A 27,498-nucleotide genomic window follows, 5' to 3' on the forward strand; every position below is an offset into this window, starting at 1 on the left:
TCTGCACCAAATACGAGCAACCACAACCACAATATTTTTTTATATTATTTGCATTCTAAAACAAATTTATAAATCAGTAAAAAAATTTTAAAAGATGGCGCAAAATTAATCACCCTATCGGAAAATCTAAAATTCTTACAAATAGAAGAGGATGTCAATTATATTTGACAATTGTGTACTGGACAGCTGCTGTATACAAACACACAACCCAATAGAGCGCTTAAAAGTCAAAATAAAGATTTCCTTCACTCAAAATCATTTTTGTTTATTACTTAGTAAAAAAGTTATTCAGAAACAAAATTGGATCATTAATTTTGCGCATTTTGTATAAAGCTAAATGCCACCCAAAACAATGTGAATATACCTATTTTTTGAAAAATCGTTTGTACATACAACAACAATGCCATACACCAAAACGATACTTTTTTGCGGTTTAAAATTTTAAAATTTTATTTCTAATCGGCCAATCCAAAAAAAAAAGAAAACGAGCACAAGCACACACACGGAAAACAGTAAAAACTAAATTACACCCGCACCACAAAATTGCCACCCTAACATTCATTAACTTATTAAGTCTCCTTCCATAAAATTCAGAGCAACTCACTAGTCCATTTCTCTGTCATCGCTCTCATAAGCATTATTGTGTTCTCTTGTCTCTCTTTTTCGCTCCACTCGCCACACAAAAAAAATATTTCAATCTCTTCAAAATATACAATCAACATTAAATCTGTTCCATGGCATTTAAAAAAAAAAAACAATTATGATTTTCTTTTGATAAATTATAAATTCAATTAAATCCTGCAAAATTGCAATGCCTGGCATTGTTTGTGTCAATGAACTCACGTGCAGACCCAGTGCAGGGAACACTAGCAATCGTCCACCTCATCAAATAATCTATCACCAACAATATAAATTCAAAAAACCGCAACATTTTGATGATTGTCGCGATTATCGTAGACTGCTGGTACAGCTGGAGGAGACAGAACGTCGTTTCGATGAATTCTGGCGCACGCATCGTAATCGGCTGCAACAGTGCCTGGATTTGCGCCGCTTCGAGCAAGACTTTCGTGAGCTGCAAGTAAGCTTTGAATATATATTTTTTTGGCGTGGTTTTTAATTTCCACTATTCCAACTTTCATGCTTGTTGCAGACCATTTTCGATGCCCACCTGAAATGTGTCGCTGAGATGACCGAAATTGGCGAAAGTGTCGAACGCGTTGACACTCTAATGGCCGATACACAACACTATCAACAACTCAGTCAGGTGGATATCGAGCGTGCGGGCGAGGTGATTAGCGCCGGACAGCAGCTGCTCGGTGTACGCGGTGTCTATCCGTGGGAGATTGTGCAGCCAAAGTGTGATGAATTGCAACGAGTGTGCGATATTATATCGGAGCGTTTGTGCAAGCGTCTAGAGATACTTGCTAAGAATCGCGAACTAATGGAGAGAGTAGAAAAGGTATGTGCCGGAAAAGTCTTAAATTATACAAAATATTTATGTGATGGCTATTTCTATTTAGGCTAATCAATGGTGCGCCAACGGTGTTGAGCTATTGGCTTCACAGCGCATCGAGAAATGTTCTGCTTCGCCGGAAATTGCCGAACAAAGCTTACAAGAGATACAGACGTTCATTGCTTCGGCGGCGGAATTTAAATTATCTAGTCCAAGTGAATTTAAAAAAATCTTCCTGGAGAGTACAACACCTGAAACCAAAGCACTAGTATCACAAGTAAGTGACTTTTAAAGAATATTTGATAAATAGTCTTTTGCAGCGTGTTTTGAGCAAAGTATTAAAGATTTACATAAGATCTTTTGGATTTTTCAATTTGATAAAATTTTTGTAGATATATAAAACAATTGGCCTGATGTCCATGATAAAAAACTTTCAGCCAATTTTAGTAGGGATATACCCGAGAAAATGTATACCATTCTAACGCTTTCCCGGTCTATGAAACTTTTGATATTTCGAGAGTTCGAAGACGAAACCAGAATTTCTTAAAATGCGAATGCAAAGCATGCCAAGATGTATTTTCTGTGATCTAAGTTAGTTTGACGTCACACTAGCAAGTCTTTGTACACCCTCGAACTTCTTAATGGATATATGCCTTCATCTCTACTAATCTCCACTATTCAAAGATAGATCAAAGACGCAACTCAAGATGAAAGATCCAGGGGAAGTCCAAGCAGAGGAGGTGAGATAAACTGAGTGAGTTTATAAAAGGAGTTATTGTTATTGTTGTAGCAGAATAAACATTCCCCATACATATAAGTGACAGTCCTTAGCCGGATATAAATCCGGGTCGTTCCGGTAACGCAGAACCGACTGCCGTGGGAACGTGATGAAAGGAGTCTTATTGACCTGACACAGGAAAGGATGAAAGGTTTCGATACACAATCTCTGGAGCTAATATTCCAAAACTGGATATGAACTTCTGTTAGCCTGCATAGATAAACTCGAAGATTGTGTTCGAGACCAGTTTTTTTTTTTGTTTTTTGTTTTTTTGCAGAGGAGGTTAAAATCGAAAATGTCAGAAACATCATCAAAGGTGCCGTCACACCAATGGTATGTGGGCATGCTCGCACTAACCCTATAACATTCCTCCCCTCTCGGCTGATTCCACCATGGGACTGCTAAAAGCAATTTCATCAAGGTGGAGCTGTGTTGATGTCTTTTAGACACACCAGGTACCTGCGTCCAGGTTCCTCGCATATTGGGGTTTTACGCTATCGATAGCATCCGATGGGGCATGGGAAAGTTGGAATATCGTTATTCGACATCGACTTGTCGTCTGTTTGGGTTCGTCTTGAGACTTTACCTCACGCGTTCGTGCTTGCCGCCTGTTCGTGAATACAGTCATCCCCGCAAGAGATCTGTTTCAAAATGGCTTCATTGAGTGACGCATCTAGGCATCTCTTGGATATTCTATATCGGTCGCATTCGCTTTGCTTCTGCTATGAGCTTGCATTCTAAGTTTCGCAGTTTTATTAATATCCTTGCTGCAAACTGTTTTACTGCTTCCCATTTCTCTTTCGAGTTCAGCAGTTAAGGCAAATGCTAAACCATTTACAGGCTGAACGTACTTGGATGCCTGAACATACAGACGTCAAGACCAACGAAATATCTAACACACTTGATAGAACTGGTTCGATGCAGAAATTCCTTGGCCCACAACCGGCAGTGGGATGCCGCTCAAGCGCGCTCAAGTCAGTAGCGCAGTGTAATAGCATTTTTGGGGGCGAAAAAAAACGCGATCAAAAAATATTTTATCTTTACCTGAGAATGCGAAAATATTTAGAATTTTCATTATATTGGTCTATGTCTTTCATCCTGAGTTGGAATCATACCGCACTCAGACAGAGACCCTTGAAATTGTTGCCCTGTGTAGTCAGCCGAGCTTTGCCACAGAAACCCTATGACTGCTAGCATAAACTTAAAACCTGCCGGCACTACACAGCGGAAGTACTAGATTACTGCTAATCTGGAGTGTAATTACGGAATTTATTCTCTTGAACGAATACTTTAGTGGAGTTGAAAGAAGGTGATCGGTTTTATGTGAAATGTGACTAGATGATGATGAGACTGCGTTCCATTATATTACTTATATATACGAAAATGCTCAGTCTCATTTAATTCGACAGGAGGAATCTGATGGATCTAACAGATCTCTTTTTTTACGAATAGGATGCTTCGCCTAATTAAACTTGAGATCCTTAGCCTTAGCTTAGGAAGAGCGATGTGAATCATGCGTTAATTTGGAGTACTGGCATAAAAAACGGAAGGCACTTTGCCGAGACATAATGGACAAGAGTTTAAGTGCTTTCGGCTATGAATCACTTCCAATCTCTAAATAAAAAAGGAAAGCTTTAGGTGAAAATTGCTGAGCTCGACTCTGAAAACACGTGAAAGTCATAGGAAGTTGAAACAAAGTAAAAATGTTAGGACAATGCAGCACTCAAATACACTTTTATGCAGGTTTTTAGTCACATAATAACTAATACTTATCACCACTCGCTTTGTACGCCGCAAACGGGAGTGAATAAGAGAGGTTCACTCACCCAACTACGATTTGCAGCATCACATATTGCATGCAGCGAGTGTTTTTTTAGACTTGTAGTATTTTCTATTACATATTTACATATTCTTGACAACTAAATTATCATGCAAAAACTTGCTTCCATATAATCTTTACACAGCGTAAAAATGTATGCTCAATTTTACGGTACAGTAAAAAAATGTTCTCAAAGCTGTTTAACCAGCGAATTATGTCCAATGACGAGCTTTGTTTTGGTTCAGTGGCCTTGTGAAAAAGCAAAGGCGCAATGAGAGGCGTATTCCAAAAAATGAATACTTTACATTTTTCCATATTTTATCCAAATTAAACATAATGTCAAGTTGTACCTACGTTTGTTGTGAATGCTTCAGGCACATAATTCACGATTTTTTGGGTTAAGTATCAAATATATCCAATAAGGCAATATGCAATAAGCTTATAGCAAGTTTATAGCGAGAATGTTTGGTGACCGAATCAATTCAATAAATGGGCCACCTAACTGACCGCCTCGACCATTTAATTTGATTCCTTTGGACTACTGTGACCTCTACTATTAAACTATTGCCAATCGACGACTCGGAAGTTAGCAGTCGGCTAGTTATTAGCAAGTTCTATGCCACCAAAGAAGAACACCCGTTGTTGCACCCTAATCAAGAACGAAATTCAAAACAAAGGCAAACGCATTTCAAGTACTCAAGCGCAGATTTGTGTGATTCATTCAATGATTTCACAGAGAAATAAAAACAATTTTTCACTGTAAATGAAGCATAAATAGTGGAATTCCAAATTGCCATTTAAAATCACAGCAACTCAGTTGACTGATAACTATGGAATTCATGCGAGTTCAGCTCCCACATGTTTTCGGAAGGTGTATGAAAACAGTTGTAATTTTTTTGTATGAGCGCGATTTTTAATTTATAGTGGACTCGTACCCTGCAGGGAAATTTAAAATGTATGGAAAAAAATTTTATTTAGCACTAGTGCTATGTGCTTCGACAATTACGAGTACTAACTGTAGTCTACATAAACATTTTTTCTGAAATGATCTTGGGGGCATCATCTACTATTAATTTCAAAATGACACAGACATCAGAAATGGATTTTTGGCCTGAATATAGTAAAAGTACTATAATTCTAACAAAAACTTGTAGAAAATAACAAAATTGTACAACAACGATTCTAAAAACAGTAGCACAGATTAACTTCCTAGAAAAATTTCAGATAAACAAAAACAGCTCGATCGAGTTTTACTCCATTTTCCCTGAATACGTGGCATTTTAAAAATCAGCAGCTTTAAATACTTATAAAAAATAAAATCTTCGTTATTTTGTACGGATTTTGTTATGTGGTTTCATCAAATATGGGAATTCAGACCTCATTTTTCTATCATTGTGTAATGAATTATTGCTCTATCGAAGTTCTATTAGGCATACAAAGTCTGGACTTCCAATTTGAAATGCTCACGGTGCTCCTTTTAAGTTTTCGTCATCATCTAAAATTGCAATTTATTTAATTTTTTTTTTATTATTTGCAATATTTTATTATTATTATTTATTTTTACATTAACTTAAAGCCTGCTTTTAGAATTTTAAATCACGTTCACCTCATTTCAAACTTAAAACTCTCTTTTACAAATACTCTTAAAGCCTATTTTAAATTGATTATGACAAAGTTAAAATTGGAATATGGGAATATGGTTTTCAAATTTAGAGTTTTAATTTTGTAGGTATTATGAAAAAAGCATTTTATCTCTTTCAGCTTCAATGCTGTAAGATTTGAACCATCTATTTGTCTTGCGCGCTGCAGCTCTCGAATTTGGTGGGTATCTTCACCGGGCATTTTCTAGGTATCCATGCGGCAAAACTTGGAACTGCCTCAAGTCCTTTTTGCAGAAGCTGTCTGGAGGATGAGGTGGAATTATCTGAGGACCTTCCCCTCAACTGCCCATGCTCTCGTCGAAATAAGATTCACACATCTGAGCAGATTTAAACAATACACACCTGATGAATTTCATCAGCAGCTTGAAGCGGTTAACGCAAATGTAATTACAAATCGTTTAGTCCATACCCCCCAATCCAAAGCCGCTTTTTTTTATTTTATTCGGTTTTCCCCCTCTGTAAGGTTGCAGACAGAGTGGAAAAGAAGCCAAAGGCGAAGATAAGGACAAAGACGAATCGCTTGCGTTGCTAGCAGCCGAGTATTCATAGTAGAAGACGAACGAGAAATCATAACAGCTAAAATTGATTCGTCCTTACATGAGCAATTGCCGGTAAATGAAAATATTTTGTTTTAACTTACTTAATTGGCCGTAACAACCCGTTTCCGAGTTATATATATATATAATTGGCACGTATGTACACCCTGTTTTAGGTGTTTGGCCGAGCTCCTCCTCGTTTTTGTGGTGTGCGTCTTGATGTTGTTCCACAAATGGAGGGACCTACAGTTTCAAGCCGACTCCGAACGGCAGATATTTTTTATGAGGAGATTTTTCATGGCAGAAATACACTCGGAGGTTTGCCATTGCCTGCCGAGGGGCGGCCGCTATTAGAAAAATGTTTTTCTTAATTTTGGTGTTTTTCACCGAGATTCGAACCAACATTCTCTCAGTGAATTCCGAATGGTAGTCACGCATCAGCCCATTCGGCTACGGCGGCCGACCGAGTTACAACCTGCCGAATAATCTCTCGCCAGCTGTCTCCTTTTTTTTAAGGTAAAACTAAAAACAAAAAAATCTATTCACGAAATAAATTCGTCTAAAGAATTTCACCACTTGTATGAAGAGTTACGGCATGACGAACAGAAATTTTTCATATATTCAAGAATGTCAATTAATAAATACCAAAAATTGGGCCGTTTGTTGAAAAACAGTGGAAAAATTTCAATAAAACTCCCATCATGGCCGCTGAAAGATCACTTCGGACTTTAAGGTAGACATCCGAATGGGAAAGGTTTACTTATTTGCCATTTCTGTCGAATAGTTGGCGGAGGGGGAAGAGGGCAGCACCTTAAAGCGCAACCCAAACTTTAAGAAAAGTAGCACTTCCCCAGGGAAACCATTTGAAAAGGAGACTGAAACCCATTCATAATATTTTTTAATCCAAGATAGTTTATTTTAATTAATTATATTGTAATTAATATATTTTTCAAAAGTAACTCGCGTTTATTTCATATTTGCAAACAATCAAATGAAATGTAAACAATTCACTACAGCAAGCAATTCGTCTTTGAAAACAATACCGATTGGGCAATCATTTATCTTAACCTATGTATGCATTGCGCTCTTGTCGTGCACTTCGATTAATATTACTTAATTTTCCTTAAAAGTTTATTTATTATTTTCTTCAAGTCTGCTACCAAATCTTTTAACCAAAAATATTTTTTTATCCCTTTATGGTTAACAATTCTTGAAATTTTGTGTATTGAACCCATGACTTAATATTTTTGTGTTACGCACACATACAACCCATACAATGGCAGTAAACTTTTTAGATAGCAACCCAAACACCCTTTTAACGTACTTGAATGCATATGTTCTTCTTCTTTTAAATAATACATCGTTAGAGGCTCAAAAATAATATTGTAATAAATACAAGTACAAATATATACTCTAATCAACAAGTATTAAAGTACAGGTGAACCCTTTTAAAGACGATATGTAATTAATTTCAACGATTTCCCAATTGAGGCCCACACTTTGCTCACTTGATTTTCACTGGCTTTGGGTCCCACACTCAGTTTCTCCCCGCTTAGCCATAAATAAAGCGGTGGGCACACTCTTACTCAGTGTTAAAAGGGTTAGAAAAAGTGCCACTACTCGTATCCAAATATCAAATAATGATTTTGAAAAATTCACAATTTATAACCAAAATTTCAAATTTAAATTAATTTAACATTTCCTCGCGTAATGGAATAAAAGATTGAAAAAAATATAACAGAAGAATATATATTAAAGTAACATTCTGATTATTTTATATTTATAGTATGCACTTGGATTAAAAAATTTGAATAACAAAAATAGTTTTTAATTGTTTATAATACTAATTAAATACAAAACAATAAAAGGCAAATATCTCTACATACTTACATTCGCTTGCCTTCACATAATTAAGTCATTGGAGACGAAGGCCACAGTTGCCAGTGCTTTAGTTATTAAGTATAATAATTATTTATAATTATTTTACTTCTAAATAAACTAAATATAATGAAAATTAAGTCTTTTCATCTTTTTCCAGTAATCGCAATACTTTTAACAAAAGCTTTACAAATCTAAATTTCAAAAAATGATCATCAAAATTCTCTACTTTTTAATCAAAATCTTTATGTATGTAGGCTTTCGCTCGCATAAGACTTCCAAAAATATACTTAATATGAAAGAAAATTCTCAATACCGTATGAAAAAATATTTTAAAAAAGCCAACGCGAATTCACAGTTTCACTTTATTATAACAAAGTTTAATGATCGAAGGGTGGTTAAGATTCAAGGGCCGATATTGATTTTGAATAAAAGACCATTCTTTTAACAAATCATTGTCATTTCTCTTTATTATGATAATATTGGCATGGCTCAATTACGTATAAAACAAAATATTGGCCAAATAGCCGACGCGATCTCGGCGGCACACCTTCATTCGATAGTCCAAATTTTCGATGGCGCTGAGACATAATTGAGGTTCTATGCCGTTAATGTGCCGAATTATCTCATCCTTTATCCCTTGAATTGTTGCTGGCTTATCGACGGTCACCTTTTCTTTCAAATAACCCCAAAAAAGAAGTCCAACGGTGTCGTTGACGTTTAGGTGTGGTTCACATTCAACATCGGCCCTTGAAATTTAACCATCCTTTATAAAGCTGCATACAAATGATATAAAAATTCTATAAAAATGATATAAAAATTCTTATTAAAAACTTGAATTTTTTTTTAATTTTTTACATCGCATCGTACTTATACATAGCTGTTAGGTATAACGCTAATTTAAAGTTTTTATAAAAAAGATTTTGTTACATAAGTCTAACAGCATAGGTAAAAGGCAAATATTTTTAAGAAAATCTATTCGAAAACTAATTTTTTTTAAAGCGTTCTGACCTGAATTTTATTAAAAAAATGGAGCTTGGCACAGGTTTCACATGAATGTTTAGGTATCACATGAAATATATTTAAACAAGCTTTAAAAATATTTTTATACTGGTTTTGCCACATCATTTTCATTGCAAAAATAGCGATGAAAAGTATTATAACATGATTTAAAAAAAAAATATTTTGCTGCCTACCTATTCTTGTAAACTAAGAAATCGATTCCACAAGTACATATATTAATTGTAAAAAAATATATAAATATAAGTTCAGTTCGAGGTTAGGACATGGGTTTCTAACAATGCATTTTTAAGAAGAGTAAAATTGAAGCATTTTCTAAAATGTTGAGCTCAGGAGCACTGACTCTCAAAAAGGGCCAATCAAACCACTTAATTTCTCATATATATGTCTACAATAATGGAATGTAAATCTCTCTATCTCTTCATAGTTTTAAATTTAACTCCGATTTCAAAACAAAGAAAAAAGCATTATTATTGCAATGATCCAAATATAAATAAATCAGCTAAGTTATTCATTGCTAACTAACAAAAAAGTCGAAAAAATCGAAGTAAATTGTATTCTAATTACATTTCGCCTAATTAAGTTAGGTCAGGCTAAATGGTTGCCCAGGAAGCGAATAGGACAAAAGGAAATGGGGGTGGATGACTAAATTACGGTTGTGTTAACCGCTTCGTGCTATTGATGAAACTCATCAGCTCGCTAATATCAAGGTCTGATACATCAGCAGGCATAGCAAAGAAATGAGAGCCGAGTTGCGTAAATCTTAGCTCCTTGTAAGCACGATAGCTAAAGAGAAAGTACTGAGTTGGATCCACCTCATAAGCCATAGAGCTAACGTGAAAATGGCTTGAAGTAATGCCAAGTCTCACAGCTTATATACCTCGCGGACAGTGTCCTGCAAGGGCACCCAAGAATTTCGAGAGATGAGACTTTCTTAACTCTAGCAAATACCTCGATCGTTTCCGATCTTACAATTTTGCGTACTTGCAGGCGCTCGCTGAGTTAGGGCGAACCCAACTCGTCTAAAAGCATTCCACAGGTAGTCAAATGATTCCAATACTCTCATTTCGCAGGAAAACTACCGCATAGGTCCTCTATATAGCCAGTTCCCTGCAGTGTCACTGACACCAGGTACCCAGTTGAGTCGTATATCGAGGAATTCGGATGCGATCTAAAGTGAAGACCGACATTCCCCGACCTCTTTCGAGTACACCATTATCGAGCCCAGGGCACTGATCACCGCTTACCTGCCGGAGGACTGGACAAATATAGATTTTGTATGGTAACCAATGCGTATACTTTATTTCACGGGCAGGAAGTTTGACATTTCACGGTTTTATAAAACAACAAGAAAAATATAATTTTTTAAATGGCTGAATACATCCTCTTACGTTTGATATCCATACTAATATTACAGAGTGAGCAGATGTATGTAAAACTATTTTTTGAAAATTCAGTATTTTGAAACTTTAACGTCCTCTAAAAAATTTAGTATTATAAATATTATTATAGACAGTCAATGACAACTGCGAATGGAACTTAAATGGAACTATGAATTGCACAAACTTACAAGTATAAGAGGGGAAATGTTGTACGGTTCATCAAAGCTCAAAGCCGAGATGGCTAGCCCATACTATGGGAATGGACCCCACGACGAAACAAGACGTAGACCAAGATCAAGATGGATTGACGAAGTTAAGTTATCAGACGGTGTGGTCGGTGTGTTCGTCTGTAGGTAAAAGTAAAAAACTTTGATCTGCATGTGTACGAGGGATCGCCCACCACTGCTTTACGAGTGAAGTAAAGACAATTCATTATTTATTCATATGTACACTCGTAATTGTTACTATAAATCGATATTTTTAGTTCATCGATTCTATCTCAAGTCAAAATACCGTATTTTTCAAAAACCCATAAGCCACTGCCCTCTATATCAGCGCTTCACTGTAGCGCACCACTTCTATGTACCTTATGCGTTAGCAGCGTATTGTGAATCACAGCTGTATTTTGTTGCTGTTGATATGCTATAAACGATCAGTCGGTCGCATTTAGCAAAGTAAACGTTCAGTTTTCGCACATACGCCGTTTAAAAGGGAGAGCTTGGTTTTTCGTACATTTTAGTAGTTATTTCGATTTTTTTTTTGTTTTTTGTTTTTATGTAATGTATGCTTTTATTGCTTGCTTTTATCGCGGTGTGCTGATAAAAGGAAACACATAATAGTTCGTTTGCATAAATTTTTGTTAGAATCTCGTGTGGGGGAAAAAATCGCACAAAAACGCCAAAAACATGTCCGCCATTGCGAGCGATATTTGGTTTTGTCGACGCTGGTCCAGTTCGTCTATGGCAATGGCTAGCTACGCAGCGCGATTGTGTAATAGTGTGACGGATATTGATAGATACGGTTGCAATAATGATAATAATGAAAACAACAACAGCTGCACTGATAATAGGAGCAGTATTAAAAAATATGATCGTAGTAATGAGGCGCGCAAAGTAGACAAAGAAAGCGTGCAAAGTATGCAAAGCAATAGCAACAACGACTCTGTCACGAAATTCCCAGTGAGTAATGCAGTTTTCGTTATAATTTCCTTTTTTTTATTTTTTAATTACATATTTTGTTTGTCTGCCACATGTGTTGCTGTTAAGCTCAATTTGTTGTTGTCAACAAAAAAAAAAAGAAAATACCAAATGTAAAAAGAAAAACCAAAAATGCGATGGAGCAAATTAAAAAAAAAAATAAAATAGTGCATAATTTTTACAACTCGTATTTCTGCTGCGCGCACAATCATACAAGCAGAGGCTACAAAAGCAAAAACAAACGTAACTTATAATATTATGTTTTGGTGCTGCACTTCTACACTTACATAAGCACATATGCACGCACGTATATTTATATGCATACACTGATCAACCAAAAATCTCCTGCGTCCGATTATTTAACCCATATTTGTCCACCACGTCAATACAAACACACGCATCTGCTAATGTGGCATGCAGCATGTGTCGCACAAAATTATTTACGTTCATGTAAATACTACTAGCCACATATGTTATTTCCTTCAACGCCAATTCATTTACCTTGGTTGGCCTTTAATGGCAGGCAATGCGCGCTCACATGCCTGCATGCAACAGTAGTTGAACCAGTTTCGCGCCCACTAAATATCGGCAATGGGAAGTGGTTCTTGCAAGGGGGGTTCAATTAAGACCCAATTCGGACAAGTTGAATTCCACTCAACTTAACATTTAAAAAAGCATATCAAAACAAATCGTTTGCATTTGTTGTTGTTGGCGTAGTCGGCGCGTCTTTGCTGGCTAATATTAAATGTTGCACCATCAATGTGCAACAGATAACTTGTTTGTACAAGTATGTATTCGTATTGGCAATACTTTTTGTTTAATGTTTTTCTTCCCTGTGCCTCGTCTGGTGGTGTGGCTACTGAACTCTGCATAAAGCATGATGTTGTTGTAACATTTTCTTTTTATTTGTACAAACATGCAGCTCATACTTCCTCTAAGGATATGAGATGGAGATCTGGTGGGTTGTTATTACAACAATTGCTACCTCTTGACTGCTTGACTGCAATTCAGCATTCATGTGGTTAGCTGCCACAGCAATTTCTTTAATTACTCAAATAATAACAAAAAGAAGCAGTTGCAAAATGTAGTCTTCTTCTTATTTTCTACATTATTTCATGTTCTTGTGTTGTTTTTGTGTTATTTAAAAAAACTCTATACGAGGTGTGGCTATTATATATGTAGGTGCGATTTCCATAAGGCTTTTTATTTTCATTTCATACATACCGCACGAGAAAAACGATAACACCTCAGCACGCTTTCTTTTTTAATGTTAATTTTTTTTTCTTAGAAAAGTATAGCTCATTGTTAAACAAAAACCGTATAAATACTGGTTCCAGACTTTATCCAAAAATTCCTTCAAAGAATTTTTTTTTTAAGCGAAAATGCGCAACATCTTCAGCGAAAAAAATCTCAAAAACCATCGGGAATTTTTTGCTTTTTTTAACTTGCACTTCACCGTGCAAATGTAAGGCAACGTTTGTAGAATTTTTGATAGATGATTTTTGAAGCTTTGTATAAAGTGTCAAAGTTGGTTTTTGTTAGACAATCCCGACTAAAATTACAGTGAGGCATGCCGAAGAATCAGTTAGGCCTGAATTAGGCAGGCCTTACTGAGGCCAGCCTCACTTACCTTACCAGGTCCACGATAGGCAAGGCAAAGATTGGTATGCCAGAACAATACCAAATTTGGTTGTGGTCACGAAAATCTGTGGCAGTGTCTCACTTAGGCATAAATTGGAATCCCTAACTGATTTGTATAAGGGCATCCGGAGTATTACCGAAGTTCGGTTTTTTGAACCTGCGCCTAATGAGGCAGATGTGTGGCGATACCTTTCGGGACTTGGGCCTTGTTTGGATGCCTTATGAGGCACAAATTTGGAATGCGGCCTGCCTTATTTGCGCCTAATCACCGCGTTACCAAAATTTCTAGTCGGGATGACCTATACATTGATAATAAATTATATTATACATTTATATAAAAAATAATGAGCATTCCAAAAAAAAAATTCAAAATTTATCCGACTCGAAGAACCAAAATGTTAAACTGGTTCATAATTTCTCCCGATTCAAAGCTGATTCAACTCACAGTAGCAGCGGGTATCGAACGAAGAAAAGGGGGAAAAATAGAACACCAATGAATTTTTTAAATTATGAGATATTTCGTATGTATTTCTTATTTTCTGCTTAGTATATGATTGATTGGATACAAGATTACTTGCTCGGTGTTCTGTATATACAAAAAAAGTGGTTAGACATAGCAGGGCAGTAACATTTATAAGCGTCTAGTTTTTCGGCTGCGCTACTTCTATAAAAGAGAAGTATCAGTGAATAAATCGAAAAAAAAACTCAAATACGAACAACTCTAGAGGCTTTGGCCGACTTTTTTACAGAAGCGAGTGACACTACATACGAAAGAGATACCTTCACGCTGAGCAGTTCACAATCGCTGACGTTTAGCGCATGCGTACTTCTTTATCGGCGTCGGTTTTGTTATTTAATAGAGGCACCTCGTATATTCTAACTCATATGGCATATACATACACACATACATTTGTATATATGTAATTGCATTCCTTTATTACTGATTAGATATATCTACTCAAGCTTACAGTTACATAACTGCATATCGAATTACAGAAACAAGCTAACGACATTATTCTATGAATTAGTGTAAGTGTATGTGTAATCAAATGTACACCCATTTTTCTACAACAACCATCAAGTCACTTCGATTGATCGCTGTCACGTTTGTTTTGGATGGCTCTGATAGTTGTGTTGAAATCTTGATTGACCACAAGAAAAAACTAACGCTAGTTATAGCCATATCGAGAATGCATTGGTTAGAGTTAGGTAAGAATGCGTCTTTGATTCTTTAATAGTTTAAGAATGGAAGTTACATTGTATTCTCAACTTTACATTAGCTGCTAAAGTACGAGGGTGCTATATTAAGTCCCTAAAGGTTGGAAAATGCGGCATTGTCAACTTAAATTAAAAGTGCTTGCTTGTCAAGAGGCGAGGAATCTTGCAGCCTAATTTTCGGATTAATCTGTTAAATGATTATGTTCCTATACGAAGGTTGTCTACTATATTTTGCACCCAATCATGAAAACACAGTGAAATAATAATGAAAATACTTTATTGTTTTTCAAAATATTCTCCTTGGAAGTCAACACACTTCTGCATCGCGTGAACCAATTTTCACAACATTTTTGCCACTCAGAACCGGATATCTCCAATACAAGCTGTTTAAAGGCTTCAACAGCTTTTGGCAAGCAAATTTTGCGCCACTCAGAATTGAAAGTTTTAAATTTCTCTAATGGTCCAGTTTTGACATTATCAGAATTTCCGAAAACGGTGAAACAGGCAACAGCTTTTGTTAAATTCAGCTCGTCTTCAAACACCCATAGTGTCAATTGCTGTTTTTTTCTGGCTCATATACATAAATCCAAGAGTCGTCACCTGTTACGATGCCATATATAGTACGTGCTTTGAACCAAATCGTCTGAATTTTTTCAACATGTCTTTACACCAATCGACCCGAGTCCTATTTTGGCCAATCGCCAATTTATGCGGTATCCAACGAGAACAAATCTTCTTGATGACCAAATGTTCATCCAATATTGAATGTCCGACTAATTCCCAAGGATGCTTCTATCACGCGATATGTCAGAACAACCGTTTTTCGCCACCCTTCGTGAAATTCATCCTGCAAGGGTCGACAGTCACGTTGATACTCATCGTACCAGCGTTAAACAGTGGCTTAATGTTGCCAAAAATCGAACCAAGTTTATAAATGCACTCCTGTCTCGATAATCCACGTTGAAAACCGTAATAAACCAGCGTACAAAAATTTTCCCTAGTTAATTTCATCTTCTGGACGAGATGAGTTTTACAATTCACTTTAGCGTTATATGCAAGTTTATGCTAAACAATACCAAACTTTGCGATAAAAATATTAAAATTCAGCTCAATACACGTATAGTTGCAAAGCCGCAAAACAAAAAAAAGCGACCCTCGTAGCTAATTAAAGCTAATGCCTGGAAGCATTTTCGAGCTTAGGACCATCCAAATGGTTTTTTCAATTTCGATCGTTGAACGTTGAGTTAACAGTTTGTTTGTCACGTGCTCTTTATTTCTAGTTACAGGAACTTATGGATCCACCCTCGTAGCCTCACATAATAAAATAAATAAAATAGAATATAGAAGGCGTGAACACTTCCAAATGATTTTATGTCTCCTTTGGATGTTAAAAATGCACTAAAAGTATTTCAGTCGAATAACGTAAGGAATTTATTGAATAATTGCTTCAATCCATTTTTCTAAAATTTTATCTATTTATGCAACTGTTTATAAAGTACTATCCTAAAACCGCTGCTATGTCCGCATGGAAGTTAACAACATCAAAAAATTAAAAACAGTCACTACAAGCCAGAGAGAGAGAGAGAGCTATTATTGTTAAATTGACAAAATTGATAAGAATTCGTGCTGAAAAACGAGTCTTTAATTTTCCCGGAGACATAATTAATAACTACATAATAGGACTATGGTTGAGTTCGTGCGGTTTTTTTTCGAAATTTGAAACTTTATTGACGTAAAATGGTTACAAATTTAATATTCAAAGTATTGTCCATCGCTTGCTACTACTTTTTCCCATCTTTCTGGCAATTCACGGATTCCCTTTGTGAAAAATTCGGTCGGTTTTGCCGCAATCCACGAATCGATCCATTTTTTGACTTCATCGTAATTACGGAAGTGCTGGTCAGCCAGGCCATGTTGCATCGATCGGAAGAGATAGTAATCGGATGGCGCAAGGTCTGGACTATACGGCGGGTAGGGTAGGACATCCCATTTGAGCGTTTCTAAGTATGTTTTGACCACTTGTGCAACATGTGGCCGAGCATTGTCATGTTGCAAAATAACTTTGTCGTGTCTATCGGCGTATTGCGGCCGTTTTTCTCGCAGTGCTCGGCTCAAACGCATCAATTGTCGTCGGTAGACATCCCCCGTAATCGTTTCATTCGGTTTCAGTAGCTCATAATACACAACACCCAGCTGGTCCCACCAGATACACAGCATAACCTTCAGGCCATGAATATTCTGCGCCGACGTCGATGTTGAAGCATGGCCAGGGTATCCATACGTTGCCCGACGTTTTGGATTGTCGTAATGGACCCACTTTTCATCGCCAGTCACAATTCGATGCAAAAAACCCTTTCTTTTTTGCCGTTGAAGCAGTTGTTCGCATGCCATAAAACGGCGTTCAACGTCTCTTGGCTTCAATTCATACGGCACCCAATGGCCTTCCTTTCGGATCATTCCCATGGCTTTTAAACGTTTGGAAATGGTTGATTGATCAACTCCCAAAGTTTTTGCAACCTCTTCTTGCGTTTGAGCCGGATCTTGATCGAGCAATTCCTCCAATTCGGTATCCATGAACTTTGGCGGCGCACCCTCGCGTTCTTCGTCTTCCAAGCCAAAATCACCACTTTTAAAGCGTGCAAACCACTTCTGGCACGTTCGCTCAGCTAGAGCATGCTCACCATAAACTTCCACCAAGATACGATGACTTTCGGCTGCTTTTTTCTTCATATTAAAAAATTCCCCGCAAAAACACATTATTTGGCACGAAATTCGACATTTTCAAGTGTGGTAAAAATATTGTTGTTTACGCTTCAAATAAAAAACTTATACTGACGTTTGTGCCTTACGACAGTAGCTCTCCAATGAATGTTTGGAAATGTGGATCGATGGAATAATAATCCAGTTACGCCATCTGTTGTAAAACCGCAAGGAACTTATTCATAGTCCTATTAGTTCAAAAGGCCGCCGTAGCCGAATGGGTTGGTGCGAGACTACCAATCGGAATTCACAGAGAGGGCGTTGGTTCGAATCTCGGTTAAACACCAAAATTAAGAAAAACATTTTTCTAATAGCGGTTGACCTCGGCAGGCAATGGCAAACCTCCGATTATATTTCTGCCATGAAAAAGCTCCTCATAAAAATATCTGCCGTTCGGAATCGGCTTGAAACTGTAGGTCACTCCATTTGTGGAACAACATCAAGACGTACGCCACAAATAGGAGGAGGAGCTCGGCCAAACACCCAAAAAGGGTGCACGCGCCAATTATATATCTATATATATATATATATATAGGGTGGGCCATGTAAAATTTGCTTTTTGAATCGGCTATAAAAAAAACTAATCAATATTTTTTCAAACCTTTTATTTTTATTTTGAAGATTGAACATTGTCATTTATGGATGAAAAATAATATCGTTCAAATGACTGCCACGACTGGCTTTACAGGAGGCCATTCGATCAAACTAATTTTTAAGCACATTTTCGATTGTTTGGGGTCCAATTTCATGAATGGCAACTTCGATTTCGTGTTTTAAAGCATCAATCGTCTCTGGATGGTTCGCATAGCATTTGTCCTTAACGGCTCCGCACAAAAAATAGTCCAACGGGCTTAAATCACAGCTCCGAGGCGGCCAATTGACATCGGAATTTCGGCTGATTATTCGGTTTTCAAAAACGGTAGCCAAAAGTTCGAGTGTAACTTTGGCAGTGTGACAAGTTGCACCGTCCAGTTGAAACCAAATGTCGTCCATGTCATCCTCTTCAATTTTTGGAAACAACTCGTTGAGCATGTCACGCTAACGCTCGTCATTTACTGTAACCGCGGCTCCTCGCTCATTATCAAAAAAAAAAAATGGCCCGATGATGCCGCCAAACCAAAAACCGCACCAAACAGTGACTCGTTTTGGATGCATTTGCTTCTCTACAGTCTCTCAATGGTTAAGTCCAGAGAACCTGTTAACGGGATACCAGAACACTTTCTACACCAACGGATCCAAAACCAGCGATGGAAGCGGATCTGGATGGTACTAAGTACTCCTATGCCACAGGACAGATGACCACGGTATTCCTTACGGAAGTCTATACCATCTTGAATGTGGCGTACTCGCTAATTGTATTGAACCCTTTCTAGGTATCAATTCCGCATCGATTCAACTATGAATTGACGACTTCATGAGGTCTACTCATAGAGGTCGTTGGTCTGAGTTGGACTCGTGCAGAGTAGACAAGTGCTTTGTGAAAGAACCAAACAGGAAAACAGCGACCTTCCTTCTAAAACTCAGCAGGAAGGACCTGAGAGTATTGGTGTGTGTAATCACAGGCACAACGTCTGTGGTCAGCATATGGCTACCATGGGGGTCGTGGACAGCCCGTTATGCCTATCCTGTCTTGAGAATGACGACACTGCAGAGCATTTTCTCTGTAGCTGTCCTGCATTTGCCAGAATCAGACTTAGGATATTGGATTGCGATACACTGGGTATGGACAAAGTTCATACTCTTCCTCTTCCGAATCTCTTAAAATTCATCAATGAATCCAAGAGATTTGTGGAAGAGTGGCCTCAAATTAATCTATCCGTTTTTACCATCCACCTTTTATCTTTCCTATCTCTTTTCTTTCTACTGATTTCTATCCGGATGTAATACAATGGTCTACTGACTGAGTGCTTGGACTTGTCCAACCCCCCACAAATCTAATCTAATCTAATCTACAGTAACGTTAGGATTTTCTGAGCCCCAAATCCGACAATTTTGCTTATTGACTTACCACCGATGTGAAAATCAGAAAAAAAAGAAGACTCACCACTTTGGAAATAGGTTTTCAATATTTCCCAATTTTGTTCAAGCGTATAGCGTCCTATTTCGTAATTTTCAAACCTTCAAGTAAATTATGAACACATTTGACATGTCATTTGTGTTACCATTCTCAAAAAAAATAGGTGGTTCAAAAAGCAAACGCTATATGGCCCACCCTGTATATATAAACTAAAAATGTATTTGCTTAGTTCAAAGGTCATAACAGTCTTTATGATTTAGATGTATACAGGGTTACCGAGGAAGTCATCCTAGGCACTTGAAGATATTATTATTTAGATAATTTCTGATTAATTTGATTATATGACGTGATAAAGTTTTTACCACTAAGTGTTTCATATTCATATGAACATAAAATTTTATATGAAAACTATTCTAAAAAAATATTTTAAAAACTTTACTATTATTACTAATTTTAGCTATCCAAAACGGTATCATATTCTAAGAATAATGTAATGAAATAGACTTAGCAGGTAGACTAATATAATGAAAAATCAATTCCAATTGCCATATCGCTCGTTTATGAACCACAATAGTGTCATAATCCAAAACTCTAGAGAAATTACCACAAGCTCTTCTTTTATGCTGTGTAAAAAATTCATGACGTTATCTGTTAACAGTACCTCATTCGAATAAAATATGTTATTGGTTTTACTTTAGAAGACAGAGTAAATTGAAATTTTTGAGGCCGTTTGTCTCGACATTTTGGTTTTTTGAGTTGGGACGCTATTGAAGTAAATGAGCGGTATGCACTTTGAACCTACGTGCAGTTCAGGACAAATGATAACACATAAATTTTCACATATATATTTTTTGTATTTTTTTTATAAAAGTACATATAACTCATTTTTTTGACAAAACCCGCATAGATTTAAATGCCATATTATATACAAAAGTTAGAAAAATTCTTTCTTAAACTGCATATCCAAACGATTTGCATAGATTTAGATTAAAAAGTTTAAAACTGTGATGACTTATTAATGTTTTTATATTTTTCTGAATTTTGTTTGCTAAGTTTGGAACTTTAATTTGTAAGACTTTTGTTGCACAATGCACTACAAATATTTTTATAAAGAAATTTACCATGAACAAAATTGCGAATATTGTTGAAACATAAAGTTATTTAATTATGTCAGTACATAGTGTTATTAAAATAATGCAAAAACATAATCCCCCATCTAAAATGATTTCCGTTCGAATTGGAAGTAATTCGCTTACAACTGCAACATGTTGCAGCTCGATGCTCGTTGTTGTATTACCACATGTTGCACGCGCAACAAGTTGCATTCGATTATTACTTTTTTATTGCTTTATGCTTGCGAAAATTTTTGAATGACTTATGGGTATCCCATAATACTGAGTACTCTTGAACTGACCTCGCCACTGTCAATAACCAACTTAACCAGGCCACCAACCACCACTCAGTAACTGAACTGGCTAGAAGCAGCGCCTCTACTACCACCACCACCACCACCACCAGCCAAACAACCACAAATCGTCCCTCACTGTGATACATAGTATGAGTGCAAATCGGGTATAATTTAAACTTGAAACATTTTGCATTCCATTGCATGCTGCGCCTGTGCATTCGCCTGCTTTCGGTGGTTTGTTGCAGAACAGGATTTTATTGCAACATATTTGCAAGAATCTGCCACTCGGCCATTATGTATTGCTGCTGTGCAGAATTCTGAGTAAATAAAACCTGAAATCACCGGTCGGATTACACAATCACAATTCACAGACCACTTTTCGAGGACGGAATGCTGGAGAAGTGTAAGCGGCGAGAAATATGGCAAGAATTGTAATTGGTGAACGACCACTGTTGATTGGCTATGATTCCTTTGACTTTTCATACACTGTAGCAAGAGTTCAGCGGCAATATTGAATATCTGTAATAAGTGGTAGTGCAATATAGAATCAGAAATAGAATGAAACTAATAGATATGTGTGTGTATGTAGCAGTGTGTTAGTTATCTGACTTAGACTTCTGTTATTATACGAGTCACTACTTTTTTAAAGCAATTATGCAAATTGTTATATAAATATTGATACATTTTCTTGGCGTAAATTTTGAATAATTTAATGGTTTAAATTCAGATTTACATACATATATGAGTTATATGTACACGCATGGTCAAAATAATAGAAACGAGTTATTTTGACCAATATTTACAATATTTTTTAATTACTTAAGTAAAATTACTTTTCAGTAATTAAAAAAAATTGTCGCGGATTCGTTTTACAGAGAAAACTCGCAACACGGAAAAATAAGCAAAAATCAACGAAAATCTTGAGCCACTTAAAACTTGCTAAAATGATGCGAAAATTTAATGGACTATAAAACTCAAAAAATTACTTTAAGAAGTTTGAAACTTTGATGAAAATTTTTCGTATTTTTATAAATATTTAAAGTATTAAATTTTAATTTATTTATTTTAAATTTTTTTTTTAATTTTTAGGATAAAAAATACTTTCAAATCCCAAAAAAAAATTTTTCCAAAAGTTCAAAAAAAATGTTCACCAAAAATGTCTAACAAACAAAAATATCTTGTTTTTATTTTTATATAAAATATGCCTCACCAAAAAAGAGGCGATTTTTTACCAGAATTATAATATTTATTATATTTTAAGCCTTCATCCAAAATATTCAGAATTAGAAATAAATTAGAATTAAATATTAAGATTTACGTGAGCTAGGCCGATTTGAAAATACCTTCAAATAACTCATTATTTTGCTTCTGTGGGGTGGGGCAAAATTAATCATCCAACTGCGGTTTTGAATAACTCTTTTACTAAATAAAAAATGATTTTTAATGATGGTGGAGACATGATGGCATTTATTTGTGGCAAATATAATTGGCACACGACGCCATTTGAAAAAATTATAAATCTTCAGACAGGGCTATTAAATCGGTGTCACCTTGTACTTCCAACGAGGTTCATCCACCTACCTTTTTTATTAGTTTTTAAAGTCAACAAAATTAATAAATTTTACAATTACGATGAAAAAACTCCTATATTTTTTTTTTTAGAAAGTGAAAGTGACTAGTGGATTCCAATCCCGAGATTTTTGAGTCACATTTTTTTCATCTGACGCATTTCGCCAAATTTTGATCACAAAATTCCGCTGTTTGAGGAAAAAAGGTTACAACACTATTTTTAGAAAACAATCGATTTTGTATTTGGCGAAAATTTGTGTTTTTAGAGTGCGAGAAGTTGCAGCCGATCCACACAGCATTAGCCTAAAGGATAAATTGCATAGGGCATTCACTAGTTAATCGCAAATATGAGGGTTAATGGAAAGTCCTATGATATGCCAGTTGTTTCGGTTAAAGAAAGTTCTATTTTTTTCCAATGATAGAGGCTATCATCTACAGAAAGCGTTTCAATTTATATCAACAATCCTGTGGGTCACACTTAGACCATAACACTTTTAATTAAATAATAATAAAAAAAATGGAATTTCGGGACTAAGCCAAGAATCCGACATTACAAAATAAGATCCTGAAAATCCGGTCATTAGTAAAGTCTCGAAAATGCACATCTCTAGTATGTACATACTTAATTATACCAGCCAATCGGGAGTTGCTGCCCTAATTACTGCTCAAACACTCCACACTCACTCTTTTCTACCCACCTTTTCTTCGTGTTAAACATTCATCCCGCCACGAAACTGTATGTCGTTATGGAAATAGGTCAGCCAAAAGACTGGTTGTAACTGTCAAAAATACAATATCGAATAATACTCCTACTGCCAAATATTTTTCTTTTTATCACAAAATATACAGTATCCACGAATACTTTTCATAGCCGCAACAACATAGTATGTATGCCGTTTGGCGAATGTAATACACCCGCCATCAGAAGAGTCAACATTTACTGCATTCTAAAAACATGTTCCTACATATTATCCTGTTGAAAGTGGCAAAAAATTTGTTTAACATAAATTTATCAATGCAAACCACCTGGTTCGCAAAACAACTCAGTTGGCCCACTTCAACCGTAGAATAAGCTTCTGGCTCTATGGCATTTGCTTACGAGCATACTCGTACATTTAGATATAGTCTTATATGTTATGTATATTGTACATACATAAAAAGATACACACATAAGTACATTGGACCTATACACAAACATACCTGCATACGCTCATCATCAGCGCAGCATTTCGGCCAGTGTAGTTGTGTGTTTAATTGAAAAACTACTCTTCGCTTACAAGGTCAAAAAATATATACAATGTCGCGAAGTGTTGCTGTTATAACTGGCAATTAAAAATGAAATATTTTCTGATAAATTGGTAATGAAAATGTGGAGACTTTTGTTTGCATAAAAGCCGTAATTAGCACAAGTAACAGCATTTTTTACGCAATCAGGTTTTTTCTTAAGACAAGAAGTGCTTTTGACTTTCGAAATGAGCAATTCTTGAAATAAAATCTCCGATTACAAGTCACAAATTGCTGACGTTATAGCTGTTCTGATTTTGATTCTGATTTTGTGCCAAGGTTTGCTCATTTGTTTAAATGAAATAAAATTGCAGTATAAATAAATAAAGCAAACACTTTGGACTGAACTCACAGTAATTCAGGTAATATCGGATGAAATGCTGAAACGGACAATTAAAAAAAATTACAAAAAAAATTTTACCATTTAACTTATTAGGAGTAACAGTGGTGGTATTTACGAAATGTATTACGCCCATTTTTGTTACCACTTTTAGATTATAAGAAATTCGTTTATATTCATTGAAGCGGCAATGCAACGCCTCACTTACAGCTTCGCGGACCCTGTTTCCTTTTTTTTGCATTTTTAGGTGCATGTATCCAATCAAAGCCAAAGGACCTTAGACTTAGCACTTGAGAATAATTGGATCTCCGGAAATACAGACAGGCAATAAATGGAGTCCCTCACCCTCTTTATGAGCTCCCACTTTTCGAATGTCGTCATTCGGGTCTAACTATCATCTATTGCAGGCGAAGAGCTGCCTTTGACTTTGGGCACAATTACGTTCCGGAAACTATAGCAAGTTATAGTCCTACCTATCCAGAATCAACCCTGACATATTCAACATATGTCGGACAATGGGAAGGTATCCCTGCAAGACATTGCATGCTCCTTAAATATACTCATATAACCTCCCATTTCCTCTGAACCCATCACGTCAAAACAGCATGTTTCTTAGGCCTACCATTAGACGAGATTGACGATACTAGCCCATGGCCTCACCACGCTTACCAGGGCTTAGTATTTTACTTTTAAACCACTCGAAAGATTAATAAGCTCCTTCAGTTCTTACACCATTGATAGATAGTAGAATTCTATCGAAAGACCAATATAAAATAAATACAAGTAATTGGCGCATACACTTCTGTTAGGTGCGTCTTGATATTTTTCCACAAATGGAGGGGCATACAGTTTTATGCCGCATTCAAATCGCAGATTGTTTTTATGAGCAGAAATACTCTCGGAGGTTTTGCCTTTGCCTGCCGAGAGACGACCGCTATTAGAAAAGCCTTTTCTATCAACTGGTGTTTCATGGCCGAGGTTTCGAACCTGTTAGTTCAATTCGGCTACGGCACTCGCCAAAAGAGTAGAACTGAACTCAATAAATATATACTAATGAACAGCTTCACAGTTTCTGTTTCCTGCTGTTTCCTTTCAACCACGAAATCAAGTCGAACTCAAATCATTGGCAAATACTTTCGCACTCGACTAATTTCATGAAATACAGTTGCAAATGTAATTGTTGTTTATTGGCGATAGAACGGTAGTGAAAAACCATCTCTCACAGCTGGAAACCACACGAAAAATTAATACTATATATCCTATTTTGCTAGCCATCAAAAGACAAGCAGAGTGAAAAAATTTCCTTTACACGCACATTTCCGGTTCGACTTTGAAAAACCATACGTAGTTATAATAGTTTGTTGTTGAGCATCGATTTACGAGCTCACGGTGAATGGCCATTAAAATGTGGTAATTTTTTTCCTTTTTAATATTTCAAATAAACAATACATACATTAAATATTGTTATCCCCGTCTATTTATCTAAATTGATATTTACTGCATTCGCTTTGTGGCAAAAATTCGTATCGGAAAAAATCCTCATCTTCAGAACGCACAGCGAGAAAGCCTGTAAAATGTGCAGTTAAAAGTGAAACTGGCAATAAAAGCAATAATTTGCATGTGTGTACACACATTTGGTGCAACAATAAAATGGCTGTAAAAAGCACAGTTGCAGCAGTGGCACCTATTGGCTGGATGAGGTGATGATTTTGAGTGTGAAAATTGCCGCACGGCTGCATGCAAGGTGATTTATGTATGTTGCTAGTAAATATTATAGGAGTACGCACATATACGCGCACGCATGCGCTGTTGTACGCCTTAGGTGTAAGGTGAAGGTGAATGTAGTAAAGAAGCCGCAGTGGCAAAAAGTTTTTATTGCGATTATAATAAACCGGCTACTTTATCAAATAAACCCTGTTGCTGGTATGCGGATGAACACTCGTAATATTTTCAAATATTAAGCTATAAAATACCTCATAATTTCGATACGTTAACAAGTCAAGTCATTGACTTTGTTTTCATGCGCAGCATCATGTGCAGAATTGTTTATAATTTCTTTCCTAGTCAGTCCATTTCTTTAATACTTATACGCCAGCAACCCACCTTTGTAAATCTAGCGTAGTCTGAAAGTTCAAAAATTTATCGAAATCGAGATCTGAAATTATTATCAGGACAACCCAAAATATTGGCATGGAAATAAGTTTCCGCCGACAGAGGTGTCGCTGCTAATACTATTTATGTGTTCGCTCTAGTAATATACTGGTGATTTGAAGGTGTGTATGTGAGATCTCGGTCGAAGTAGTTGTCATTCGTTTGAAGTGTAAATAGCCTTTTTTATCTGACGTCAAAAATGTCTACGTTCGTCCCGAAAAAACAGCATTTGCGGGAAGACATGCTTCATTATTATCTTTTAAACAGAAGTGCAGCTGAAACGTATCCTATATTGACTAATATATACGGTAATCACGCTCCATCAAATATATATATATATTTGTCGCGTACTCCCTTTTTGGGTGTTTAGCCGAGCTCCTTCTCCTATTTGTGGTGTGCGTCTTGATGTTGTCCTACAAATAGAGGGGCCTACAGTTTCAAGCCGACTCTGAAAGGCAATATTTTTATGAGGAACTTTTTCATGGCAGAAATACACTCGGAGGTTTGCCATTACCTGCCGAGGGGCGACCGCTATTAGAAAAATGTTTTTATTAATTTTGGTGTTTCACCGAGACTCGAACCTACGTTCTCTCTGTGAATTCGGAATGGTAGTCACGCACCAACCCGTTCGGCTAAGGCGGCCGCTCGATCAAATACAACTTGTAAATAGTGGTTTCGACGCTTCCAAAGTGGCAATTTCGACGTGAGTGATAAAGATCGCGAAGGGGCCTCAAAAAAATTCGAAAAAAAATATTGTTTAAAGTGCTATTAAGGATAATAATTACGCAAACCAACCGGAAACGATGCAAGAGGTTAAGTGTTGAGGTTGAGGTTGGCTTTGATGAGATTTCGGTACATCGCGAAAATATGCTGATAAATGGGGATGAAGAATATTGAACCGGATCCAATATGACTAACGAATTTTAAAAATAATCATTCGATTTCAGGTCAATTTCGCATAGAGCGGTATTTGGGGTGGCTGATTAAGAATATGGATTTATAAAAATTATAAAAACTTTAGATAAAAAAAAATTAAATAATCATCCGATTTTAACTAAACTTCACATAGGCGGTTTTTGAGGTTACTGATTAGGAATCTGAATTTATACAAAATAAAAAAAATTAAAAGTTTTTTTAAAGAAAAAAATGTATGAGAATTTGCAACAAATTAAATTAAAATTAAAAAAGGGATCCAAAAGTAGTAGGTACTCCTCCTGGTAGACTTTGGAAACTACAATTTTTGTAGGTCAACGCAGGCGCTACAAGATGCAAGCTCAGATTTTTTAATTAAATTTTGGTATTAGAAAGTGCGAGTTAGAAGTGACTCCAAGATCTCGCTGCTCGAGCCATATGGAAAAAAATACTTTCTAACAAAAAGAAACTATCA

General features: G+C 36.3%; 1 protein-coding gene across 2 annotated transcripts in view; it reads left to right on the plus strand.

The window, feature by feature from the left end:
- The window catches only part of LOC129246350 (guanine nucleotide exchange factor DBS), a 238,453-nt gene that overhangs the window by 82,085 nt on the left and 128,870 nt on the right, over nucleotides 1-27,498 (plus strand). Inside the window, exons 8-10 of one of the 2 annotated variants that reach the window (XM_054885104.1) lie at nucleotides 850-1,078; nucleotides 1,151-1,459; nucleotides 1,521-1,730. In XM_054885104.1, the coding sequence (XP_054741079.1) occupies nucleotides 850-1,078; nucleotides 1,151-1,459; nucleotides 1,521-1,730 (748 nt within the window). The remainder of the gene's footprint in view (nucleotides 1-849; nucleotides 1,079-1,150; nucleotides 1,460-1,520; nucleotides 1,731-27,498) is intronic. The other variant, XM_054885105.1, reaches the window with a different exon arrangement.

The sequence above is a fragment of the Anastrepha obliqua genome, chromosome 4 (assembly GCF_027943255.1).
Source record: "Anastrepha obliqua isolate idAnaObli1 chromosome 4, idAnaObli1_1.0, whole genome shotgun sequence".
NCBI lineage: Eukaryota > Metazoa > Arthropoda > Insecta > Diptera > Tephritidae > Anastrepha > Anastrepha obliqua.